We start from the raw sequence: 25001 nt of genomic DNA, 5'->3' as shown, positions 1-25001 counted from the left end.
CTTGCCCTCTTCAACCGCATGTGGGGCGATGGTGTCTTTCCGTCGCAGTGGTGGGAGAGTACCGTCATTCCGGTGCTGAAGCCTGGTAAGGACCCGCTTCATGTAGATAGCTATCGGCCCATCAGCTTGACAAATACTCTGTGCAAGCTATTGGAACGCATGGTGAGTCGCCGGCTGTGTTGGCTGCTCGAGTCTCGGGGTCTTCTGGCTCCATGCCAGAGCGGCTTCCGTCAGGGCCGTTCTGCCGCCGATACTTTGGTCTTTCTTGAGTCTGCAATCCGCACTGCTTTTTCCAGGCGCCAACACCTCGTCTCCGTCTTTTTCGATCTCTCCCGAGCATATGACACGACGTGGCGGCACCATATTCTCGCCACATTGCACGGGTGGGGTCTCCGGGGCTCTCTCCCCATTTTTATTCAGAATTTTTTATCTATTCGGACATTCCGCATTTTAATTGGCACATCCCATAGTTCACTTCATATCCAGGAGAACGGCGTTCCTCAGGGCTCTGTATTGAGCGTGCCCCTTTTCCTTGTGGCCATTAATGGCCTTGCAGCAGCAGTAGGGTCGTCTGTCTCACCCATGTTATATGCTGACGATTTCTGCATCTTTTTTAGCTCCTCCACCATTGGTGTTGCAGAACGTCGGTTGCAGGGAGCCATACGCAAGGCGCAGGTGTGGGCCCTAGCCCATGGGTTTCAGTTTTCCCCTGCGAAGACTTGTGTTATGCACTTTTGTCGGCGTCGAACTGTCCATCCCCACCCTGAGCTGTATCTTCAGGATGCCATGCTCAGGGTTGTTGACACTTACCGTTTTCTGGGATTGCTGTTCGATGCCCGGCTTACTTGGCTTCCACATATTCGTCAGCACAAGCGTCAGTGCTGGCAGCATCTGAATGCCCTCCGCTGCCTCAGCAACACAACTTGGGGTGCAGATCGTAACACGCTGCTGCAGCTCTACAAAGCCCTTGTGCTGTCCCGGCTTGATTATGGGAGTGTGGCGTATGGCTCAGCGTCGCCCTCAGCGTTGCAACTGCTGGACCCCATTCACCACTGTGGGGTTCGACAGGCGACAGGGGCATTCCGCACCAGTCCTGTTAATAGCCTCCTTGCTGAGGCTGGGGTTCCTCCGCTTCGTATTCGGCGTCAACAATTGTTAGCCAACTATGCTGCCCACGTCCGTTGTTCTCCCCGTCACCCTAACTACCGTCTCCTTTTCGCCGATGCGGCAGTCCATATCCCACACCGGCGGCCTCGATCGGGCCATACCATTGGGATCCGTGTTCGGTCACTCCTTAGTGACCTCGAGTCTTTGCCTCTTCCATCTGCTTTTCAGGTCCACCAACATACAACACCTTGGTGTATTCGTCGGCCGCAGCTTCGGCTGGAGCTCTCACAATGGCAAAAGGATTCAGTTCCTCCTGCAGTCTTGCGCCGCCAATTTCTTGCTCTCCTCGACGCATCCCGCGACTCGGAGGCTATCTATACAGATGGCTCGCTGGTTGATGGCCGTGTGGGGTACGCTTATGCTCATGCGGACTATGTAGACCAGCGCTCCTTGCCGGACGGCTGCAGTGTTTACACCGCAGAGCTAACGGCCATTTTTCGTGCCCTTGAGCGTCTTCGTACCAGCACTGGAGAGTCTTTTGTCATTTGCAGTGACTTTCTCAGTAGTCTGCAGGCTCTTGACCAGTGCTACCCACGCCATCCCATTGTTGTTGCCATCCAGGAGTCCGTTCATGCTCTTGACCAGCGTGGACGTTCAGTGGTGTTCATATGGACCCCGGGACACGTTGGGATAGCGGGTAACGAACACGCCGACAAGTTAGCTAAAGAAGCTACCCGCAAACTGCCGTTGGAGATCGGCCTCCCGGCCACTGATCTCCGATCGGTGTTTCGCCGTCGGGTCTTTGGGATGTGGGCAGACGAATGGCGCACTCTGTCTGTACCCAACAAGCTGCGGCGTGTAAAGGAGACCACGACCGTGTGGGGTTCCTCCATGCGGGCCTCTCGCAGGGATTCTGTTATTCTCTGTAGGCTCCGCATTGGTCACTCCTGGCTGACGCATGGTCATCTGCTGCGTCGAGAGGACCCCCCTCGTTGTCGTTGTGGTGCCACCATGACGGTGGCCCATCTGTTGTTGAAATGTCGTCTTTTAACCGCTCTCAGGCATGCTTTTAATCTCCAGGGTGATTTATCATCTCTTTTAGGTGACAATGTCTCTATGGCAGATCGGGTTTTAAGTTTTATTCACGCAAGCGGCTTTTATAGGTCCCTTTAATTTTATCATCACCCTCTTTTGTGCTGTATCTTTTACTTTTTGTGTTGTAATTCGACTCCACCCTAATCTTTTAGGCTGGAGCTTTTAACGTGTTGCAAAGTGGCTGGCTCATCCTATTATTTTCGTGATCAGCCAGCAACAGTCCTCTGCTGTGCAGTTTTAATTCCTTCTGCCTTTCTTCTCTGCGTTGTTTTTGTTGCTGTGCTCCGTTTTCCATGTTTCTTTATTATTGACCTTGGGGATTTTCTTCCCCTGGAATTTTATTTTGTGCTTAGAATGACTAATGGATGGTTTCCCTGTGCTCTGTGTGTTTATGAAACAAGGGACCGATGACCTCTGCAGTTTGGTCCCTTTCATCCTCAAACCAACCAACCAACCAACGTTTTACTTATTTGCTGTATTTTGGTTTGGTTTTTAGTAAGTTAGTTAGGGCATGATAACTACAAAATAAGATGTTTATAAATACATTAAGTAATGACTTTTCTTTTTGGAATCTTGAAACATTGAGCAGTCTGTAAGTAAGTAAGTAAATAAAGATTGTAGAAATTCTCCAGCTTTTAGATTATGACCTTAATCAGAGTTGACCAGTACAAAACATAAATCAACACATCCACACATGCTATTTTGGCCGTGCAAGCTAAATTTTCCTAGTGCTACAAGTAAACTGAGTCCCCTGTGGGACCGGGGGTAAGAATAGGCCCGAGGTATTCCTGCCTGTTGTAAGAGGCCACTAAAACGAGTTTCACATGTTTCTGCCTTTGTGATGGTCCCCTGTAGGGTCTGACCTCAGTTCTTCAAAATTCTCCCGAAGAGCGAGCCAATTGGGGAAGGGCGCCTTACGTGGTGCATCGTGTCCATTGTGGTCTTTAGCCCACTTTCTCGTCGTTGCCTTTCAGTCCCGCTCATTCTCCACCTTCCTGGGCGCGTTTTCCGCCATGCATTATGCAGTGTCGCTTCCTGAGTCGACAATGACCATGGACTTCTTTGCACATGATATCCAGCTCGGTAGCCAGTCCATTATGGTGGGGCCACCATGTACCCTGTTTGTTGTAGCCCCCCCCCCCCCCCCCCCCCGACCACACAGGGATCGCTCTGCTGATGCCTGCACTGTTAACTCCCCCCAGGGGGTAGGTGCTTATCCCCCTGGGGCATCTGGACTCCTGGCAATGGCTATCCTGCCAGGTCGCCTTCGCTGCGGCTGAGTGGCACCTGTGAGTAGGATTCCTGGTCGGAGCGGGTGGCATCAGGATGGATGAGACACGATGAAGCTTAGTCCATCATCTCTTGCTGGTAGTGAAACACCAGCAGTCTCTAAGCATTCACAAGCTCAATTCAATGCACAGAAGTACGACACCAAATCATTCCCCTCCCTGGCCACACTATGGGAGGAACGTCAGGCTAATGATGCCAGCGGATCTTATTCGCCCCCGTACCTTGTATGTTCGAGAGCTGCTGGGGAATCTTTCATGATAATGAAGCCTCAGTTTTTTGTTGAGCATTTAGAGGACAAGTTTGTGGAGGTGGAAGAATTGTCCAAAATGAGATCTGGGTCAGTCTTGATCAAAACAGCATCCTCTCCCCAGTCACGGGAGGACCGAGCGAGGTGGCGCAGTGGTTAGACACTGGACTCGCATTCGGGAGGACGACGGTTCAATCCCGCGTCTGGCCATCCTGATTTAGGTTTTCCGTGATTTCCCTAAATCGCTCCAGGCAAATGCCGGGATGGTTCCTTTCAAAGGGCACGGCCAACTTCCTTCCCCGTCCTTCCCTAATCCGACGAGACCGATGACCTCCTGTCTGGTCTCCTTCCCCAAAAACCAGCCAACCAGTCACGGGAGTTACTCGCTTGTGACAAGCTGGGGGATATTTCTGTAACCATCACACCCCATAAGAGCTTAAATATGGTTCAGGGTATCATATTTCACAGGGACTTTCTATTGCAGTCTGGTGATGAGCTGTGCTCCAGTTTAGAGCGGCGAGGCTTACATTTTGACCTGCGTGTCCTCCAGTGTCCAAGGGATAATCAGGTTTCCACCAGTGCCTTCATCTTGGGCCATCGAGGGTGGTACATTGCCCGAGAATGTCAAGGTGATGGTCTACCGCTGTGATGTAAAGCCCTATATCCTTCCCCCGATGAGGTGCTTTAAGTGCTGGAATCTCAGCCATATGTCTTCCCGCTGTACTTCCAGCGTCACATGTCGAGATTGCAGACGCCCATCACATCCCAATACTCCATGTGCCCTGCCTCCCATCTGTGTCAACTGCGGAGAGCACCATTTGCCTTGCTCGCCAGACTGCAGGATTCTCCAGAAAGATAGGTAAATCATGGAGTACAAGACCCTGGACCGACTGACCTACACTGAGGCTAAGAGAAAATTTGAACGCCTGCATCCTGTATTTATGACATCGTCTTACGCTGTTGCTACAACAGTTCTGGCACCATCAGCTCTGCCAACCCCAGTCACCTCTCAGAGCTGGAAGACTACACCTATCCCCTTGATGGTGGGGGCATTTACCTCCCTGTTGCTCCCGCACCACCTACTTCAGGAGCAACACCCCCCCCCCAACCATCGGGGATGTCCGTCCCCACTTCTAAGCCAGAAAAGCGTAAGTCTTCTTTGGCTTTTCTCGCTAGGAAGGGGCTCCTTGGATCACTCCATTCCCAGGTTTCTGCTGTTGGCAAAGATGACACCCGCCAGTAGCTGAAGAGCTCAAAAGCAGCTGGTCATAGGGCTTCACACTCATTCTCAGTCCCAGAGGCTGAAACAGTGAAGTCCTCTCAGCCAGGGAAACCCAAGGAGCAGTGAGAGAAATCCAAAAGGAAGACCCCCTAAGACGAAAGAAATTGTGGTGGCGCCCACACCACTGCTACCTACAAGCTCTGTGTCTGAGGCTGGGGTGGAGATTCTGACGTCTGATGAGGACCTAAATCTTGCTAGACCCTCAGACACAATGGATATAGACTGCTCAGGCAATAAGTCGGTGGCAGCAAGTGTCTCTGAGGTGTAAACTGCCTCATTGAATGTTCCATGCCTTTCCAATCTCACATGTCGTCATCCTCCAGTGGAATTGCGGCGGTTTTTTCCGCCACCTGGCAACCGTTAAACTTTACACCTGCTATCTGCATTGCCCTCCAGGAAACCTGGTTCCTGGCAATGCGGACACCTTGTGGGGTGGCACTGTGCTTACTGACCGAGGCAGGGATGTCAAAACTTCACTATCCAGTTCGACCTCTGCCTCTTGAATACTGGGGCCGCCACACATTTCAGTGTGGCTCATGGTAGTTACTTGGCCATTGATTTAGCAATCTGTAGCCCAGGACTTCTCCCATCTATCCAATGGAGAGCACATGAAGATCTGTGAAGTAGTGACCACTTCTCCATCTTCCTGTCACTGCCCTGGTATCAGGGCCACAGACGCCTGCCCAGGTGGGCTTTAAACAAGGTGGACTGGGAAACTTTCACCTCTGCTGTCATCATTGAATCTCCCCCCACACGTAACATCGATGTGATGGTTGAGGATGTGAATACAATAATTGTTTCTGCAGCAGAAAACGCGATCCCTCGCTCTTTAGGGTGCCTCTGGTGTAAGGCAGTCCCTTGGGGTCACCGGAAGTTGCTGAAGCATTAAGGAGCGTTGGCGAGCTCTACAGTGGCATAAGTGGCACCCTTCCCTGGAGAACCTCATAGCCTTTAAACGGCTCCGTGCCCACATTTGCCAACTTAGCAACCGACGGAAGCAGGAGTGTTGGTCGAGATACGTCTCGACCATTGGGTGCCATACGTCACCTTCCCAAGTCTGGGCAAAGATCAAATGTCTTCTCGGGTACTAGACCCCAACAGGTGTTCCTGGTGTTACCATAAATGGCATGTTATCTACCGACGCAAATGTGATTGCCAAGCACTTTGCTCGAGCCTCTGCGTTGGAGAATTACCCCCACCCTTTCACACTCTCAAACAGCGACTGGAAGGGAAAGTCCTCTCGTTCACTACATGCCACAGTGAACCGTATAATGCCCCATTTACATAGTGGGAGCTACTCAGTGCCCTTACACATTGCCCCGACACAGCTCCTGGGCCTTATTGGATCCACAGCCAGATGATTAAACATCTCTCAGCTGACTACAAAGTGACATATCCTCGTCATCTTCAACTGGATCTGTCTGGATGGCGTCTTCCCATCCCAATGGTGGGAGAGCACCATCTTTTCGGTTCTCAAACCCGGTAAAAACCTGCTTGATGTGGATAGCTGTCGGCCCATAAACCTTGCCAACATTCTTTGTAAGCTGCTGGAATGTATGGTACGTTGGCGGTTGGGTTGGCTTCCACGAGGGTCGCTCTCCGACTTATAATCTTGTGTTCCTCGAGTCTGCCACCCGAACAGCCTTTTCCAGACGCCAACACCTAGTTGCTGTCTTTTATTTACTTACGTAAACCATACAACAAGATCTGAAGACATCATATCCTTGCCACATTGTACATGTGTGGTCTCCGCGGCCCACTCCTCATTTTTTATCCGAAACTTCCTGTCACTTTGTACTTTCCATGTCCAAGTTGGTGCCTCCCATAGTTCCATCCATATATAGGAGAATGGAGTCCCACAGGGCTCTGTATTGAGTGTTAGTCTATTTTTAGTGGCCATTAACGGTCTAGCAATAGCTGTCGGGCCCTCCGCCTCACCTTCTCTGTATGCAGATGAGTTCTGCATTTCGTACTGCTGCTCCAGTACTGGAGTTGATGAGCGTCGCCTGCAGGGAGCCATCCACAAAGTGCATTCATCAGCTCTTGCCCATGGCTTCCAGTTTTCCGCCATGAAGACACGTGTCATGCATTTCTGTTGGCATCGTACTGTTCATTTGGAACCGGCACTGTACCTTAATGATGATCCACTCACTGTAGTGAAGACATATCGATTCTTAGGTCTGGTTTTTTGTGCTCATTTGACTTGGTTTCCTCATCTTCGTCAGCTTAAGCGGAAGTGTTGGCAGCACCTCAATGCCCTCCGCTACCTGAGCAGCACCAACTGGGATGTGGATCGCACCACACTGCTGCAGCTCTACAGAGCCCTTGTTCAATCCCGCCTTGGCTGTGGGAGTGTGATATGTGGTTCGGTGGCGCCCTCAGCATTATTGCATTTGCTTGACCCATTGCACCATTGCGGAGTTTGACTAGTGACAGGAGCGTTTAGGAAGAATCCGGTGACACGCGTACTGGTGGAGGCTGGAGTCCCTCCACTGCAGATCAGACATGCACAACTGCTCGCCGGTTATGTTGCAAACGTTCATAGCTCTCCTGAACATCCTAATTACTGTCTTCTTTTCCCAACCACGTCAGTTCACCTCCCGCATGGGCGGCCCAGGTCAGCGCTAACGATTGCGGTTCGCATGTGATTGCTTCTGTCTGAACTGGAGTCCTTCCCTTCATCACCTCTCGTCGAGGTCCATTCACTTACACCTCCGTGGTGCAGCTGTAGGCTGAAACTCCAGCTGGACCTTTTGCATGGCCCTAAGGACTCAGTTAATCCTGCGGCTCTCCGCTGTCACTTCATTGATTCTTGAATTGTTCCGGAGCTCTGAAGTGGTTTACACCGACAGCTTGATGGCTGATGGTAATGTTGGCTTCACGTTTGTCCACAGAGACCATATTGAACAGCATTCCTGGCCCGGTGGCTGCAGTGTATTCACTGCAGAACTGGTGGCTATATCTCGTGCACTTCAGTGCATCCATTGATGCCCCGAGGAATTGTTTCTTCTGTGTACTGACTCCTTGAGCAGCCTGCAAGCTATCGGCCAATGCTACCCTCATCATCCTTTCGTGGCCTCCATCCAGGAATCCATGTATGCCCTGGACCAGTCCCGTCTTCCAGTGGTGTTTGTGTAAACCCCAGGACACGTCGGCATCCCAGGCAACGAACTTGCCGACAGGCTGGCCAAACAGGTGATGCGGAAACTGCTTCTGGAGATAGGCATCTCCGAAGCTGGCCTGCGTTCTAAGGTATGCCGCAGGATTTTTCGGCTTTGGAAGACGGTATGGCACAACAGTATGCACAATTAACTGCGTGTCATTAAGGAAACTACAAATGTGTGGAAGTCTTCCATGCGGGGCTCTTGCAGGGAATCAGTTGTTCTCTTCCGGCTCTGCATTGGCCATGCTTGGGTGACCCATGGTTACCTCTTGCGCCATCAAGACCCACCTCAGTGTCAGTGTGGCGCCCAGTTGACAGTGGCCCATATTCCAGTGCGCTGTCCCACTTTGACTGCCCAACAACGAAATCTTGGGTTAACGGACTCGTTGCCGCTCATTTTATCTGACAACGCCTCATTGGGTGATTTAGTTTTACATTTTGTTCATGAGGGTAGGTTTTATCATTTGATCTAAGTTTTAGCGTATGTCCTTTGTCTGTCTGTGTCCTCCACCCTAGTGCTTTTAGGGTGGAGATTTTAATGTGTTGCAGAGTGGCTGACTTTTCCTTTTTATTCTCGTGGTCGGCCAGCCACTGTAATTTGCTTTCTTGTTTTGTTCACTTCTTTTTCTAGCATCTCTCTATTGTTTTCTTGTCCTCTTTTGTTGTTTCTAGTGTTTGTTGCCTTTTCTTCATTCTTGTGGTTTTTCCTTTCTTTCCGTTTTGTGTTGAATGTCTCATCTGTTTTAATCTCATACTTGTGGCATTGTTTTATTAGGAACAAGGGACCGACGACCTCGTAGTTTGGTCCCTTGCCCCCTCTTTTAAACAAACCAACCAACCAGACAACCAACCAACAAGTAGACTGAGTAGAGGGATTTTATAGAATTGGGTGGTTGAGAGTATAAAGGAGGGAGAGAAACGTGACAGGGCTGAAAAGGAGGTGCAGCAAAGAAATAGGACTAGAATGAGGCACTGGTGAGCTCGCCCTGATGCAGGGAAGGGGATTCTAAGTGGCATATAAGGTGGAGGAGTAGATTGGGATGGGAAAATAGAGCAGAGGAGGGGAGAGACTGTGCATGGGCTGTTGCTAACCTGTGCATGGGCTCTCTAGTGGAAATCTTTCTGTCCACATGAGATCCTAAATCCCTTGTCTGGTTCAGATTAAATTGATATCTTCATCATCTAAACCCAGGGCCAAGATGCTGTATCTTCATTCCTCCGCTGTCTCCACACCTTCTCTTCAGCACACATGCCAACTTCCTGGACATTGACCTCAATCTGTCTGGTAGCTTCCTAGAAATCACTGTTTGTATAAAGCATTCCTGGCAACAACACTTATCACAGTTTTTATGGCTGCATCCCTTCTGTGCTAAATAAAGTCTCTCCTATCCAGTCAAGCCACTTGTGGATATTGCATCTACAACAGTGGACAACCCTTTGCTCTGTATGCTGAGGACTTATTAGTGGCTTCAAAGACAACTGCTACCCTCCAAACATAACACACAAGCAGAAATGTGTTTCTAGTTATAATGTCGGTTTACCTTTTGTCCATCAGACACAAATTCGAGTGGACTGACCTGTGCCTTTCTGGAAAAAAGACAGAGAGAGAGAGAGAGAGAATATCAGATCTGCATGCCTGTCACTTTCGGTTTGACAACTATTTCATTGTTTAATGACCTGCCTGGATAGCTGAATATGTTAAACTGCCCGCTTCCAGGACATGGAAAGACATGCTGGCCGTCGATTGAATCTGCGGTGTGGATTAATGATGGGAGCCGGTGTCCTGGTTGGCCTGGATGTGGTTTTTAGGCAGTTTTCTGCATTCATTTAGATAAATACTTGAATACATGTTGCACAAATATAATGCCACATTTGGCAATGTGGTTACACTAGATGCAGGCAGAAGAGGTACATAAATTCCTCTCTGGGTGGGGGGAAGTGGCGGATAAGGAAACTTTAAAATGCCATTCGGATTGGTGACTCTATTGTAATAATAGTCTGTATATGGATATGAGTGGTTCCCCGTAAATGAAAATGCCATTTCAGTGTTGACCTGGCATTGGCTGGACAAAGAGTACAGAACAAGAACAAAGGATCTTATTGAAAAAAATACCATGTTTCATTAACAATAATGACAGTCTTGCTCAGTAAATGAGAAAAGATCAAGATCACTTTGTTAATGTTGTCATTTCGCTTGTGATAAAGAGAGACCTTTCAGTACAATTTGTGCACGAACCTTTGTCATCCTTGTTTAATGGTGATGTTGATGTTTATATAGAATTAAAATAAGAATTAACCAATAGCTGGAGCAAGAAGCACTAAGATTCTTAATATTGGGCTCATTTATTGGTTTTGTTGGACTTGGTTCTGGCATTCCTATAGACTGAGCTGATTAAATCAAAGTGACAGGCATTGTCTGAACCTTTGGGATAAAATTTTATTTCTTATGTGACAAAAAGAAATAAATTGAAACGCGAATGTAACAGGCAACAAATTCATAATGTTTTGAACCTGGGGCATCAACTTCTAACAAAACGGGGAGAAACGTTATTTATTCTCGTGTCAGAAACATACACATACTTTTAAAACATATACTTTCATGGCCAGAATTGTCACAATTAATAAAATATTCTGGGCTATTATGCCATGGTCAAATGGATTTCACTTAAAACCTGATTTTTGTCCCCATCTGTGGAGGACAATTTAAAGTGGGATTGTAGCTTTGCTGAATGTCAGATTCACACCCTGGCTTGCTACTGACTGAGAATTGAGAAACCTGTGTGTTATATACATAGTTTATGACTATATTACTTTCACCCAAAACTTGGCCGCTTCCAGTGCATTTTCTGCTCCTTGATAAAGTTAATTACCTTTGTAGGAGGCTGGACATAGTATTGAAGCAGATGATGAACAGTCTGTTTCTTCAGAGCTGCACTGAATATCATTTTGATTAGTGTATCCCTTTCTTGCCAAGTTAAAATTTGCTCTGCCTCTTCAGATCTCAGTCTGTTCATAGCCAGGAGGTAGGGTTTCTGAAACTGTACTCCATCCAGGAGGAAGTAGGTTGTAGCCCTCCGTAGTTGCAACCTAGCTTTTTCAGCAGTGGTTCCAAGTGCCATTGACATTCTTAGGAAACTCCTCCTTGACTTCAGTCCAGTCATTGCAGGTGCAGTTTGTGCCCATACAGAGGATGGATTCTCTCTTGCTTCACTTCCTTTCTTTCCTCATTCATATGTTTTTATTCGAACAGGTGGTGGCACTATTCCTGCGAAGTTGTAAAGCCATTCGACTTGAGTGCAAACACCCTGTTATGATTCTGCAGGTGTCATTGAGAGCTAAGTCTACTTGTGCATCATGCATTGAATTATACAAACTGGGCATGCATACTCCGCCGCAGAATAGCGTAGTATCATTACAGATGTTCATAGTGCTTCAGGTTGACTACCCTAGAGACCAGTATACCTTTAGCTTTCGGTCGAAAGGCCTTCTTCCAAAATAGATCCCATGTGTGTTTTCTATTTTGGAAGACAGCACTTTGCTGGAAGATAAATGTATAACAGTCTTTTTGTTGTGGCTGCCGGTGACTCAGTGTCTCTTCTATTTGATGAGTAGCAATCAGTCGTTTTCATAATATTGTTATTCCATTCTGGATTTCCCACTGTTTGAAAACTGGGTGAAGTAGTCAAAGCAAACTTGACAGGAAAGGGAGCAGAGCCAGGATTGCCAATTTCTTTCTCATAGGGCGCTGATGACCTTGATGTTGAGCGCCCATAAACCCCAACACACACACACACACACACACACACACACACACACACACACACACACTCTTTCTCATTTTGGTGTTTCCATTTGACTTGCGGTGACTCACTTTTCTGTTTACCTCTTCAAAAGCTCAAATTCTCCCCCTTTTGCTACATGGAGACTACACCTTGAAAGCTAGTTAATCCATTGAATATCTTCCATATCAGTTCATTTGCCACCTTTGTTACATTGACCAACTCTTTCTCTTATGATTTTGTTTGTTTTGTAGGTTTCAGCCTAACATATTGTCTTAATTTTTGAGAGGCAATATGTTGTATTCTTAATCGAGTGGTGGTTATGGAAACCCTTCAGAAGTTTGTATAAATCTCCCTTGCAGGTAAAACTGTCCAGCTGATCCAAAGTTTCCATCCACTGTTGCTTCTCTCCTAATTTTCTAAGCTTTTAATTGAGCCATGGGCATCTGTATAGCTCATTTAGTAGAGATTTTTGCCTATACACTTCATAATTTCATATTTTTAAGAAAGTGAATTCCATTCCACACTCTGCTGCAGAGTGAAAATTTAATTACAGCATTTTGATGTAATTGCGCTGTATTATTTTACTTACAGTACTACAGTCATTAATTAAATAATTTTTGTGCATGCAGAGAATGTCACAAGAATATCGTGATGCCTGTGATCTGTGGGAATTATTTAATTCGACGAAAGCCAGCTTGATGGAAGCAGAATCAAAACACACTGATGACTCGGACCGCAAAGGAAAAATCATTCTCAAAGTTGGTAAAATAGTGAGTAAAATAATATAATATAGTTTAGTTATCATATAACGGCAGTAGTAGACAACATATTCATTTAGGACTTGGCATTGCAATTTTCCAACAATGGTTGTTGTGTCTGCAGCTACTTCATCATTTCACTATCACTTACCTTCACCATTCCATATTTTAGCATTACTTGGAAACCATTGAAGTTTCATTTTTTAGCCTTGTAAAGTTATTTGCAATGTTAAAAGATCACTTTGATATTAATTTAGTATTTTTTATTGCCAACATTTATTATTATTATTATTATTTTTTTTTTGAATTGTGCCGACTTGCATAAGTACCTACATTTAATTTTGTGTACCTTTAAAAAAATGACTGGATGTAGTATTCACCAGTTTTTCAAATATTATGTTTATTACTGCCAAAATGTCACATAATCAACAAAAAATGGATTTTGCATTCGCGTAGTTGGTGTTGTACTAATAAATGATTGTGCACACTTCGCACATTTTGTGTCTTTCTGGGATTTCATTTTTACAGTTGCATGATAATCTCCTTGAAACTTATATGAGCATTTAATCTGTGAAAGAAGTGCAGCTTATATCAACATTATTTTTTTTACTTGTAAATTTTCTAGACTTGGTGAGGTTTAAACAAAGTGGCTTGATATGTTGTACAAGTGTTTAGGAAAAATATTCTTTTATGCTACTGTCTGGTAAAAATAAGGTTAATATGTAATTCTTCCATCCCTGTTGCAACAGTTTCAGTAAATGACACCACCACCACCCGTTCTTAGAAATTCCTTCCTTTTGATCCATTTTGACACGAGGTCTTATCTGCAGTCTTAGTAGGAGCTACAACTGAAGTTTATAATTGGACACAAATTTATCAGGTACCTGTATTCATTAGATCCCAAATGTTAGAGAATTCTGCTGCTTTCCTTTGTTTAAAGGGATTGATTGTCAATTGACTTTGTAGTACAAAGCTCAGAAGGAAGTGGTTTAGTGACGTATCCTCGCTTGCCTCACTTCGGAGGCAATTGAGGTGAGAGAGTAATACATTGGAGAGAGTAATGACACAGTGGGAAGTATCTTGTGTCTTATTGGCAACACACTTTATATGTCATGTTGGTAAAGTATAATAATTCGTACCATTCGCTGTAGGCAGTAAGGATAGGCAGCAGTGAGAGAAGGTATGAAATATACTGACTTCTACTGAACCAAAGTAGGGTGTTTGAGCTTACTATGAAGTTTAAAGATTCTAACAAAACTTGCAAAATTACTCATGTTCTGCTGTTTTGGCATCATTCATAAGCAAAAAAGTCAATGAAAGATGCCAACACGCAAGTTATTGTAATATCTGCACTGAAGCCAGAAAAATGATATAATATGCATAATACTTGTCTAAATTAATGGTATTATATTGAAAAATCTTTGAAATATTCATTTACTGCCCAAATGGCCAAAACTTGCAAACCTGGATGCATCTTGTGTTTACATGAAAATACAGGCTCTACTCATCATCAACCTGTGAAGACAAAGGCACATAAACAAATACTGTGATGGTTGGTGTTTGCTTAGTTTCAATCCTCAATAGAATAATTCTATCACTGCCTGCAGTAACTCAACCTGTTAGCTACCTTTCTATTTAAAATGATGCCAATACCTATTAAATCGTTCATTGATTCTGCCTTTATTACTCTGTGATCATCTGACCAGGAATCTGTTCCTCTTTCCATTTCACTTTAGTAATCCCAGCCAAGTCTGTCTTTAGCCTGTTTCTTTCTCTTTTTGAGGTGTCTATCTATGACATTCAGAGTTCTGTCATCTGTCACTGATGTGTAGAATGCTAGTCTTATTCTTCATCCTCTTCCTGATAACCACACCAGGGCAGTCTTCACCTTGACTTTTGAACACGAGACTAATTAATCTGCTGATTTTTTTCCCCCCAAAGTGGTAAATGTGGTTTTATTTCAAAAGATGTCATGTAGATACTCTCCATGTGTCAAATAATTGGTTTTCATTGCCGACTGAATCTCTACATGCCATTGATCCTTACTTATTTTTCGATCTTCTAGGGGAAAGTTTCTCTGGTTTTCTGTTGTATTTGAGAGTTCCATTTTATGTAAATCTGATCGCTGCACTGCTGACAACAGTGAAGGTTGAGACAGAAACTTTCCGTTAAACATGAGCCATTTGCAAAATAATTGCGAATGTATTATTGGGAGCTGCTGCTGATTACAGAATGAAATAATAGTCTAGTTAGTACAAATGTATTTGAAATTTAAAGATTTTGGTTACGTCTCCATCTAATTGGGTTCAAATTTCACCCATGGTCCATTGTTGGTTAATGTTGTGGGTGGGGGACCATAACATTTTGCTGCTGCTGTCAGAAAATGTCTAATGTATCAGTATGGCGCAAGAGGAATAGATCCAGCAGGGTCTGATCATTGCTAACCAAGATCACCTGTCCTAAATCCTTCAGATTTTTCTGTGGTGGGTCATCTCTGAACTGAAGTGTACAACACCCCTGTTGATAGGGTTGAACTGGAGCAGCTAATTCTACAGTCTCGTTATGATCTAAGAGATCTGGAAATGTTAGAATTTGTAACTCACTACAATAGACAAGTGCAATACTGCATCCGAATACGAGGGTGACATGTGGGACACCTTTAACAGGGACTAGTTTTGGTGTAATGTATTACTTTTAGTAAGGTGATGGTGTCACCCAAGATCTACCTAGCCCATGAATGATGATTGCCACTGTGGAAGTATTTGTTAGTAGCTAATTAGTTTTGAATTGTAAACTGTTTGAAAGTTATTGTTTGCACATGTATTTTGGTCCTGATGTATGTTGCATGCCTCCAGAGTGGGACAATGGCAGTTTTTGGTACATGCTCTGGTACTTGCGGCTGGGCAAATTGAGTTTATGCAACATCAGAGTGAATGTCGAGATGTGTTAATGTGGGAAATGAAAGAACAGATTAATTTCAGCAAACAAGTAGTGTGAAACAGGGCAGTGCATTTTCACCTGCCCTCCTCATTGTGGTCTTGAATGAGATAATGTCTAAGGTGGCAGAAAAACTGAAGATAAGATGAAAGCAATGGTGTTATGAAATTTATTGTAAATAATTGCGAGATCCTGTGTACAACTAGAAAGATCAATCAACTGGTAGAATAAGAATCGGAGGTGAGCAATTGAAGATGGAAAGTGTCAAATGCTTGGGAAGTTGTGATTAGGAAAGTGGAAGAAATGAGAAAGAGATCGATGAACATGGCAACAGGCAGAAGCATTCCTGTGAAGTGAAGTGTTAGGTGCCTGGGTCAGGACAAAGACATCCCATGGAAAAAGCAAAGAAGAGATATATAGAAGTTACTACATCCCAGTACTGACCTACACATGCAAAACACGGGTAATGAAGAAGAGAGATGTAAGCTGAATACAGGCATGTGGAATAAAGTTCCTCAGAAGTAGGATAGAAGTAACAAGGAGGAATAGAATGAGGAATGAAAGGTCAAGGAAAATAGTGAAAGAGGAACCCTTGCAAAACAGGAACGAAGCATCAAGCTAAGCAGGCATGGGCACTTAAAGAGAAGGGAAGACGAGAGGATTCCCAAGAAGACACATGAAATGGAGACGGAAAGTTAATGACGAAGAGGAAGACCAAAGGATAGATGGCTCAAAGGTGTGGAGGAATGTGTTGAAAAAAGAGGCGAGGACTGGACCAGAGTGAGCACAGAAAGGTAGTGGAAAAAACAGGAGTATATGGTGAGGCTTGTTGTTCTAACCCAAAAACACTGTAATTTATTGCTTGAATTCTACGCACATGTGGAAGACAACAGACAGTACAATCAAACAATACACAAATGGCCGACAAAGCCTTGCACTCCAGCATATTAATTCCAACAGGGGATGCAGCCTCCAGGCTGCGCGCAACTGCTTTCATATTAGCAGGCCGGGTGGCCCTTAGTGACCGAATCAGGCACAGACTTCACACATGAGCTATGAAGTGGCACACATGCAAAATTGGTAGTTACAGCACTTATGTTCCAACAGACCCAGCCTGGGGCTGGAAATTGTTAAAGATGACGATGATGATGATGATGATGATAGAAACTTGAGCGTTGGTATCAGTTTACAGATTCCAGCAGAAGAACAACTGCACGTCTGAGGTAGTCCACATCAAGAAATAACTACACAGTTTGAGTAGTGTTGAAAGAGGCAGCAGTTCAGAGTTTGCGAGAAACGGCACTCACTATCTGAACATACACACAATTTCAGACATGGGGACCACTTCAAAGTGTACAGTTAATAGTGATGTACAATGTGCTGGTGTAGTATTGTATTGCTAGTTAATGAAATGAAATGATCGTATGGCATTGTTGGCCGGGAGGCCCCATGCGGGAGAGTTCGGCCACCGTATTGCAGGTCCTTTTTAATTAACGTCACTTCGGCAACTTGAGGGTAAATGATGATGGAGGACACAATGTAAATCCTAGATAAAATTTGAGCCCAATAAAATGGAGACTTAATTGAAAAGTTTACTATTTTAAAATCTTTGTGAATTATGTGGTCCTCAGATGGTACAACAGAAGGATTTTTGTGCACAGCAGTGATTTTAAACACTGAAAATTCAGTATTTTGATATTCTGTTCACTGTTTTCCTCTTCAGCACCAGATAAATCTTTGAAAAGATGTATGGGATCCAGAATGAGATATTCACTCTGCAGCAGAGTGTGTGCTGATATGAAACTTCCTGGCAGATTAAAACTGTCTGCCAGACAGAGACTCGAACTCAGGACCTTTGCAAAGGTTCCAAGTTCGAGTCTCAGTCTGGCACACAGTTTTAATCTGCCAGGAAGTTTCAATGTATGGGTGTTTTGATACGTCTTGTGGCTTTACATTGGACCATTGCTGTTCTCATCATCTTCTGTTTAATTTTATTATTATTATTATTATTATTATTATTATTATTAGAAAATTCTCAGTAGCTTTATACACCTCACTTGTAACAGATGCAAGAAATGATATTATTTTTGAATTATCCCTACTTTTTCTATTTATGTGAGGATGTAACAGTCAAAGTTTATAATCAATAAAAGTTCCCAGGTTTCCAACTGCACAAGCAATTAAAATTGCACGAGCTTTCAGCCAAGTACTCTGTGGCTGTTGTCAAGTGGTATCACTGCCGGTGGGCTGCTGATATACCCCAATAGACACTAGCCGCCAGCTGTGACGTCACTGGTGCTTGTGGCATCTGCATATACCAGCGTACGTTGACTCGGCGTTCGATGCACCCACTTCGACCACGCGATCCCTTGATCCCATCCCATCCCATCCCATGCCGTGCTGAGCTGCAAGCCACCGTCTCTCTTTAGTGTGATATTGGTGATTTTTATTTCAATGACTTCTTTAATTACACAATCCCAGAAGCCATTTCTGCGAGCCACGATGGATATTTTGTCATTTTTAATCTGCTCCATTTTCTAAAGCATGCCCAGCTAAAGCAGATTTCTCGGGGGACCGTAGGCAATAAAACCCCTTGTGCTCTCTCCTGCATTGTTCCACAGTGCATTTTTTTTGTCCAACAAAAGACTGGCCACACTTGCAATGCGTCTTGTAGACCCCAGCTGTTCAGAGACCTGCTGCTTCTTTAACTGGGCTCAGGAATTGACGGATCTTTGTCAGAGGCCTGAAGATCAATTTGATCTTATCATTTCAGAAGGCAACTTATCTTGCCGGACAGAGAGCCACGGAATGGAAAGAAAGCAAGTTTCTTTTCCTGCTCCTCGTCAGTGGTTTTGCTGTGAGTCTTGTGTGAAATCACTTCATTTATTTGATGGGCATTATAGCCATTTTTCCAAGATAATGCGCAGGTGGCTCAGGCAGGTTATCAGCATCTGATATCATTCTTGCATGATGCACCAGTGATTGTGAAACAGTGCACTTCTGTGCCTGGTGGTGATGGCAGATGGTGTGCAAGTACATGTCGGTGTGGGTTTGCTTTTCTATAGATGCTGTGGCCAAGGCATCCATTTTGTTTGCAGCGGAAGAGTACGTCGAGGAAGGGCAATGCAGCTTCTTTTTCTACCTCCATGGTAAAGAGAATGTTACTGTTAATGCCATAGAGGTGTTCCAAGAACTCAAGAGTTTCTCACGTCCATGGGACCAAATGACGAATGTGTTGTCAATGTATAGAAAGCAACAACTAGGCTTTAATGGCACCAGGTCTAAAGCAATATGCTCAAAATTCTCCATGAAGAAGTTTGCAACAGCTGGAGCGAAGGGGCTACCTATTGCAATGCCTTACATTTGATTGTAAGATTGGCCGTTGTACAGAAAGACATCTGACCACCTCTGTTTGGTGGAAGACACTGTGGTCAAGAATCTTCTCCCACAGACACTCAAAATCATCTACTTCCAATGCTCTACCGAAGATCTCCAAGGACAGGATGCCATTTTGCCTCATCATATCTCATTGGTTCACCAACTAACAAGATGACAAAGCACTTGGCCAGACTTGTTGCTCCACATTTCTGACACTGAGCATCATATCAAAAATTAAGCAGATTTTTACTAACAGAATTAACAGTCTTTGTTGTAATGGGGGCGACATTATGGTCAGTTCTGATGTGGTGATGCTGTTTACAAATGTGCCTAACAAAGACTGTCTGGACCTAGTATCCCAATCCATTGTAAATGAAGTGATTGATTTATTTAGGCACACTCTGACATATTCTTATTTTCTGGCCAATGGCCAGTATTACGACTAGAGGGGCGTCCGGACATATTTAGGTTTTCTGTGATTTCCCTAAATCACTTAAGGCAAATGCTGGGATAGTTCCTTTGAAAGGGCACGGCCAACTTCCTTCCCCAGCTTTTCCTAATCTGATGTGACCAATGACCTTGCTGTTTGGTCCCCTCTCCCAAATCAACCAACCAATCAGTGATCAGATGGATGGCATTGTGATGGGGAGCCCGTTAGCTCCAGCTGTTGCAGACCTCTTCATGGAGAATTTTGATGATATTGCCTTAGACATGGTGCCATTAAAGTCTAGTTTCTTTCAATATGTTGATGACACATTCGTCACTTGGCCCCATGGACGTGAATTCTTGGAACACTTCAGCAGCATTAACAGTAACATCCTATTTACCATGAAGTTACAAAAAGGAGATGCCATGCCCTTCCTTGACATTCTCTTCTTCCACAAATGAAATGGATTCCTTGACATTGACTGTGCCCTTTCAGAAGAACCATCCCAGCATCAGCCTGATGTGATTTAGGGAAACCAGAATGGCTGGACACGTGTTTGAACTGTCTCATCCCGAATAAGTGTCCAGTGTGCTAACCACTGCGCCACCTTGCTCGGTCACTGTAGAAAACCAACCCTCACAGGCACTTATTTGCACGCCATCAGTCATCACCACCCAGCAGAGAAGCACACTGTTTTACAAACATTGGTGCAGCATGCAAGAATATCAGACGCTGATAACCTGAAGCATGAGCTGAGCCATCTGCACAAGGTCTGGGAACAATGTCTATAATGTCAGATAAAGGAAAGGATTTCACATGAAGACTCACAGCAAGACCACCAATGAGGAGCAGGAAAAGAAACTTGCTTTATTGCCGTTCTGTGGCTCTGTGTCGGGCAACATAAGCTGCCTTCTGAAACGACACAAAATCAAATCGATCTTAGGGCCTCCGATGAAAATCCGCCAATTATTGGGACCAGTTAAAGATGCAGCAGGTGTCAAAACACCTAGGGTCTACAAGATACCTTGCGATTGTGGCCAGTCTTATATTGGATAAACACACTGTGGAACAATGAAGGAAAGAGCATGAGAGGTTTTATTGCCTACACTATCTCGAGAAATCTGTTTTAGCTGAGCATGCTTTAGAAACGGGCACCGGATAAAACTTGACAAAATGTCCATCGTGGCTTGCACGAATGGCTTCTGGGAATGTGTAATTAATGAAGCCATTGAGATTAAAATAACAAATAACACACCAAATAGAGAGAGTGGCCTGCAGTTCAGCTCAGCACCGCACAGTATCCAATGATTGTGTGGTTAAAATGGGCTTATTGAATGCCGAGTCCACATATGCCAGTATATGGCGATGCCGCAGGCATCAGTGACATCACAAACAGCAGCTAAAGTGTGCGTCATTTATGTTGGCGGCCGAGTTTAGGTTCGTTCTGCGTATCTGACGTCACAAAACACAGTCAGCCAATGAACAGAGAATGACGTTGCCAGATCTTGACTGCAGTGCAGAGCACGGATGAGTGTCTCCAGTTTTAGAAACGTTCAGTCATAAATAAAGTAATAGAACAAAAGTAATGTCTTGATAGCAGACTTGCTTTTATAGAAAGTTTGGAAAAGCATTCTTTATACCAATTGCTTCATATTCTATTAATTAATTAAACCAAACAACCAATAAGACTACCAATTCAGGCGATAGCAATAAAGAACAGCGGTAATTGTTTATTTCCTATTGTACTTCGACGAAGCATGAGTAATTCACAGTCATACCAATAGTGTTGGTCAGTATTTTGTGTGACATGTTAGAGTCCTCATGGCATTCTATTGGCAGACGAGCTGCGTTAGTGTAACGGTTAAGGTGTTGGGCTACTAAGCGAAAGGTTATGAGTTCAAACCTTGTGGAGTGCGTAATATTTTCTTTATTGAAAAACAATATCGAAGTGTCTTAACTTCACGAATTTTATTCGTTTGAATGCAGTTTTTTGAAATTTCTAGTGCTTTGTCTCTTCAGTAATCCTTTTGCTGCTGTAGACACGTGCTCCCCGCATTTCGCGGTGTGCGCGACTTTGTCATCACTGCACTGCTCGCCTGTGCAGACACATGGTGTTCCCACTGCTTTGACACACTTATCATTCGATTTCACAAAAACTATTTGGCCCAAATATTTGATTTTTACACATCTTCTTGACTGATACCTTCCCCCCATAAATGACTAAATTTTGTTTCGATGTTCAACGCAGTTATTGTGCAGCATTAAATGTAGTAAACCATTGCATGAAATTTTGAAGATTTTGCAGAGGTACAAGTCCATAGCGTATACTTTCCGTGTGGTCGATTTTAGTTGCCACAATGTTGAGAATGAAATGTGGACAAGATACCAGAATTTCATATAAAATTTACTGTATAACAATATCTCATTTAATTTAAGTACCACATAGGTGTCGTATGTAATATTGAGAAATATTCAGTCTTTTGCGACTTTAATAAAAGTTTTATTTACACCGGGCGCTTTTGGCTTTATTTTAAAGCAATTCAATCAATGAAAGGTATGGCACATACACAATGGTACTCATGTTCTCTTTCTTGTTTTTGTTCCACAGTCGCAGTTCTACCAGTGGTATTGAAATATATTCCTCTTCTGCAACTGTAATAAGGGACTTATTTAGACCAGATGCATTTCTCTCTTTTGAAGCATCTTCAGAGGACAGTATTTTGTCTCCTCCATTGCCAAGTCACCTTTCGTAGTTTTGTGCTGCGGTAACACAATATTCAACGTTTGTGTTGGCTGATCAGTGTTTTAGCAAATAAATGTTGTTTGTGTGTGCCACACACAAAAATTATATTTGACATAGCTCAGAGCACTTCACTGATAGACGGTATATTCAAGTCCTAATGTTTTTGTAAGTCCACAGCTTTGTTTAATGTATTTTGTCTACTTCCTTTTGATTGATTGAAGTGCTTTAAAATAAAGCCAAACGTGCCCAGTGTAAATAAAACTTTTGTTACAGTCGCGAAAGATGGAATATTTCTCAATATTACATATGACACCTATGTGGTACTTAAATTAAATGAGATATTGTTATACAGTAAATTTTATATGAAATTTAGGTATCTTGTCCACATTTCATTCTCAACATTGTGGCAACTAAAATCGACCATATGGAAAGTACACTCTATGGACTTTTACCTCTGCAAACTCTTCAAAATTTCATGCAATGGTTTACTATATTTAATGCTGCATAATAACTCCGTTGAACATCGAAACAAAATTAAGTCATTTATGGGGGGAAGGTATCAATCAAGAAGATGTGTAAAAATCAAATATTTGGGCCAAATAGTTTTTGTGGAATCGAATGATAAGAGTGTCAAAGCAGTCGGAACACCATGGGTCTGCACAGGCGAGCAGTGCAGTGACAAAATCGCGCACAGTGTGGAATGCAGGGAGCACGTCTTTGTAGCAGCGAAAGGGTTAATGCGGCCGTGGTGGCTTTACTTCATGAACTGCATGCTCACCCCTAAACGTAAGCTTGCGAACTATGCTATACTATTGCGCTGCTTCTCTTGACGCATGCGTCGTGTGCAACTGGCAACGCAGCAGTCTCCCGCGTCTGGGCAGGCATGCGCAAGCCGCCAAGATAAAAGAATTGAACTATAGTGTATATAAGGAATGTACCAGCAGCCCACTGGCGGTCATAGTACTTGGACGAGTGCTCGTACAATTTTAATTACTTGATGTAGTAGGAAAACTGAGAACTTTTTATTCAGTGTTACCACTTCAAGAATCTTCATTCTTATGGTTTATAATCATTTTTTCAAATGATGCTACCACACCAAGAGGAATAATACCTGTGTTTCATCACCTTAATTTTATTTTTTAACGGCAGTGCAGTTTGATACATTTGAATTTTGATTACAGCTGCTCTGCAACGGACATTTTTCAATAAATTGCCCTCTTCTGATGTTTTTGAACAAGTTACTCAGTTTATCTTTCGGATGTGATTTTAATGACTTTTGAATGAGACATAACCTCCTAACCTTGTTGATTTACATTTTAGAGATTTTGTCATTACAAAAGCATAATGGGTATTTGTCTTTTTCACAGTTTTGACAAGATTGGGGCTGTTTGTAGCCTGTAGATGTGAAATATTTCTATCACATGTGCGCTATGGGTGTTGGATGATATATTGTGTATTTAGTAATGACGTCACCTTAATGTAGCATTATTCATGTGGGTGAGAGGGTTTGCATGCTCTGAAGATGTGGAAGGCCATGCCGATGATAGCATAGCTACTGGTAGTCGCCCAAGCTCGACTGAGGAGTCACACGAAGTATGTTACCCAACACCCCTTCTTCCTTTTTCGTATCCTGATTCCCACCACTTTGTTTCAGAGATACATCCTTAATCAATATAGATATATAATTTGTAAAGGGAAGAGAGCTTCAAAGCTAATCACAGAATTGACATTTCTGTTAGAGGCGAGTAAGGTGCAACCAGAAATGAGAGGCAAATACCTGCAGCTGACCTGACTGTGCAGGTCACGTGTTTTCACCCCTGTGGAACCATTCAGCAAGGCCGAGAGGGTGGCACAAGTAGTGGGCAAGCTCACTGGCACCTAAAACACATCCAAACTGAAATAGCATGTATGGAGAGGACAGTCCGTCAACCTACAGTTATGTGAAATTAACAGTTATATTTCATTGGTTAAAAGTCTGGAACAAGATGGATTTGTGTGTGGGCACCAGGGTCGCTACTGATAATGGGAGGCCCCATCGAAGGTTTATTGGCCAGTCACAGTCTGCTTCAAACTGGACAGCCCTCAATTAGTTAGCTACTGGCCCACCTTGGTGCCAGTTTTTCACTTGGGAGTATGGAACACTAGCTTTGCTGAAAGTCATCGGCATAATGTTGACATCTGCTGAAACAAAAAGGAAATATACTGATGGGGAAAAAATCTCAACAGCAAAAAATAATTAATGTAGAATAACAAAATTTCAGGAATACATTTGTGTAGGTAACATATTTAAGTGATTAACATTGCAAGATCACAGGTTAATGTAAGCACAACATAAGTCTTTGCAAATATGAAATGCCGGTTCATTAATAACCAGTGTAACTGCCAGAATGTTGCATGCAAACTTGTACATGCGCTGGATGTCAGTTGCGGGATGGAGTTCCATGCCTATTGCACTTGCTCGATCAATACGGGGATGGTTAATGATGTTTCTGAATGCTGCTGGAGTTGTCGTCCGATAATGTCGCATGTGTGCTTGATTGGGCGGGGTGTATATGCCCTGGGACAGTCAGGAAATCTGGGAAAAACATGGGAATTTTTTCATCTGGGAGAAAACCGGGAAAAACCTGAGAATATTTTAGAATTTTGGTAATTTTTCATTGTTTTTCTTTTCAGTTAAATTTTTTTTATTTCTGACTGGTAATAACTAATACTCTAACAAACAATTTCGCTGTATCCCACTACTGCAGAATAATACTGCAGCAATAAAACCTTAATGAGAGGGGAAAAAATAT

The 25001-nt window shown here is 43.8% G+C and overlaps 1 protein-coding gene across 11 annotated transcripts in view; it reads left to right on the top strand.

Annotated features, from left to right (window-relative positions):
- LOC126199364 (protein polybromo-1) overlaps positions 1-25001 on the top strand; it is a 355023-nt gene that overhangs the window by 7554 nt on the left and 322468 nt on the right. For 10 of the 11 annotated variants that reach the window (XR_007540157.1, XM_049936255.1, XM_049936256.1 and 7 more), the window contains one exon: positions 12596-12736. Coding sequence is in view for 10 of the 11 variants with exons in the window: in XM_049936255.1 (XP_049792212.1) it covers positions 12596-12736 (141 nt within the window). In the remaining variant the exon portion in view is untranslated. The remainder of the gene's footprint in view (positions 1-12595; positions 12737-25001) is intronic. The other variant, XM_049936250.1, reaches the window with a different exon arrangement.

This window comes from Schistocerca nitens, chromosome 8 (genome assembly GCF_023898315.1).
Source record: "Schistocerca nitens isolate TAMUIC-IGC-003100 chromosome 8, iqSchNite1.1, whole genome shotgun sequence".
In the NCBI taxonomy this organism is placed as follows: Eukaryota; Metazoa; Arthropoda; class Insecta; order Orthoptera; family Acrididae; genus Schistocerca; species Schistocerca nitens.
The sequence above is the reverse complement of the archived record's forward strand: the minus strand, read 5'-3'. Positions and strand labels throughout refer to the sequence as shown.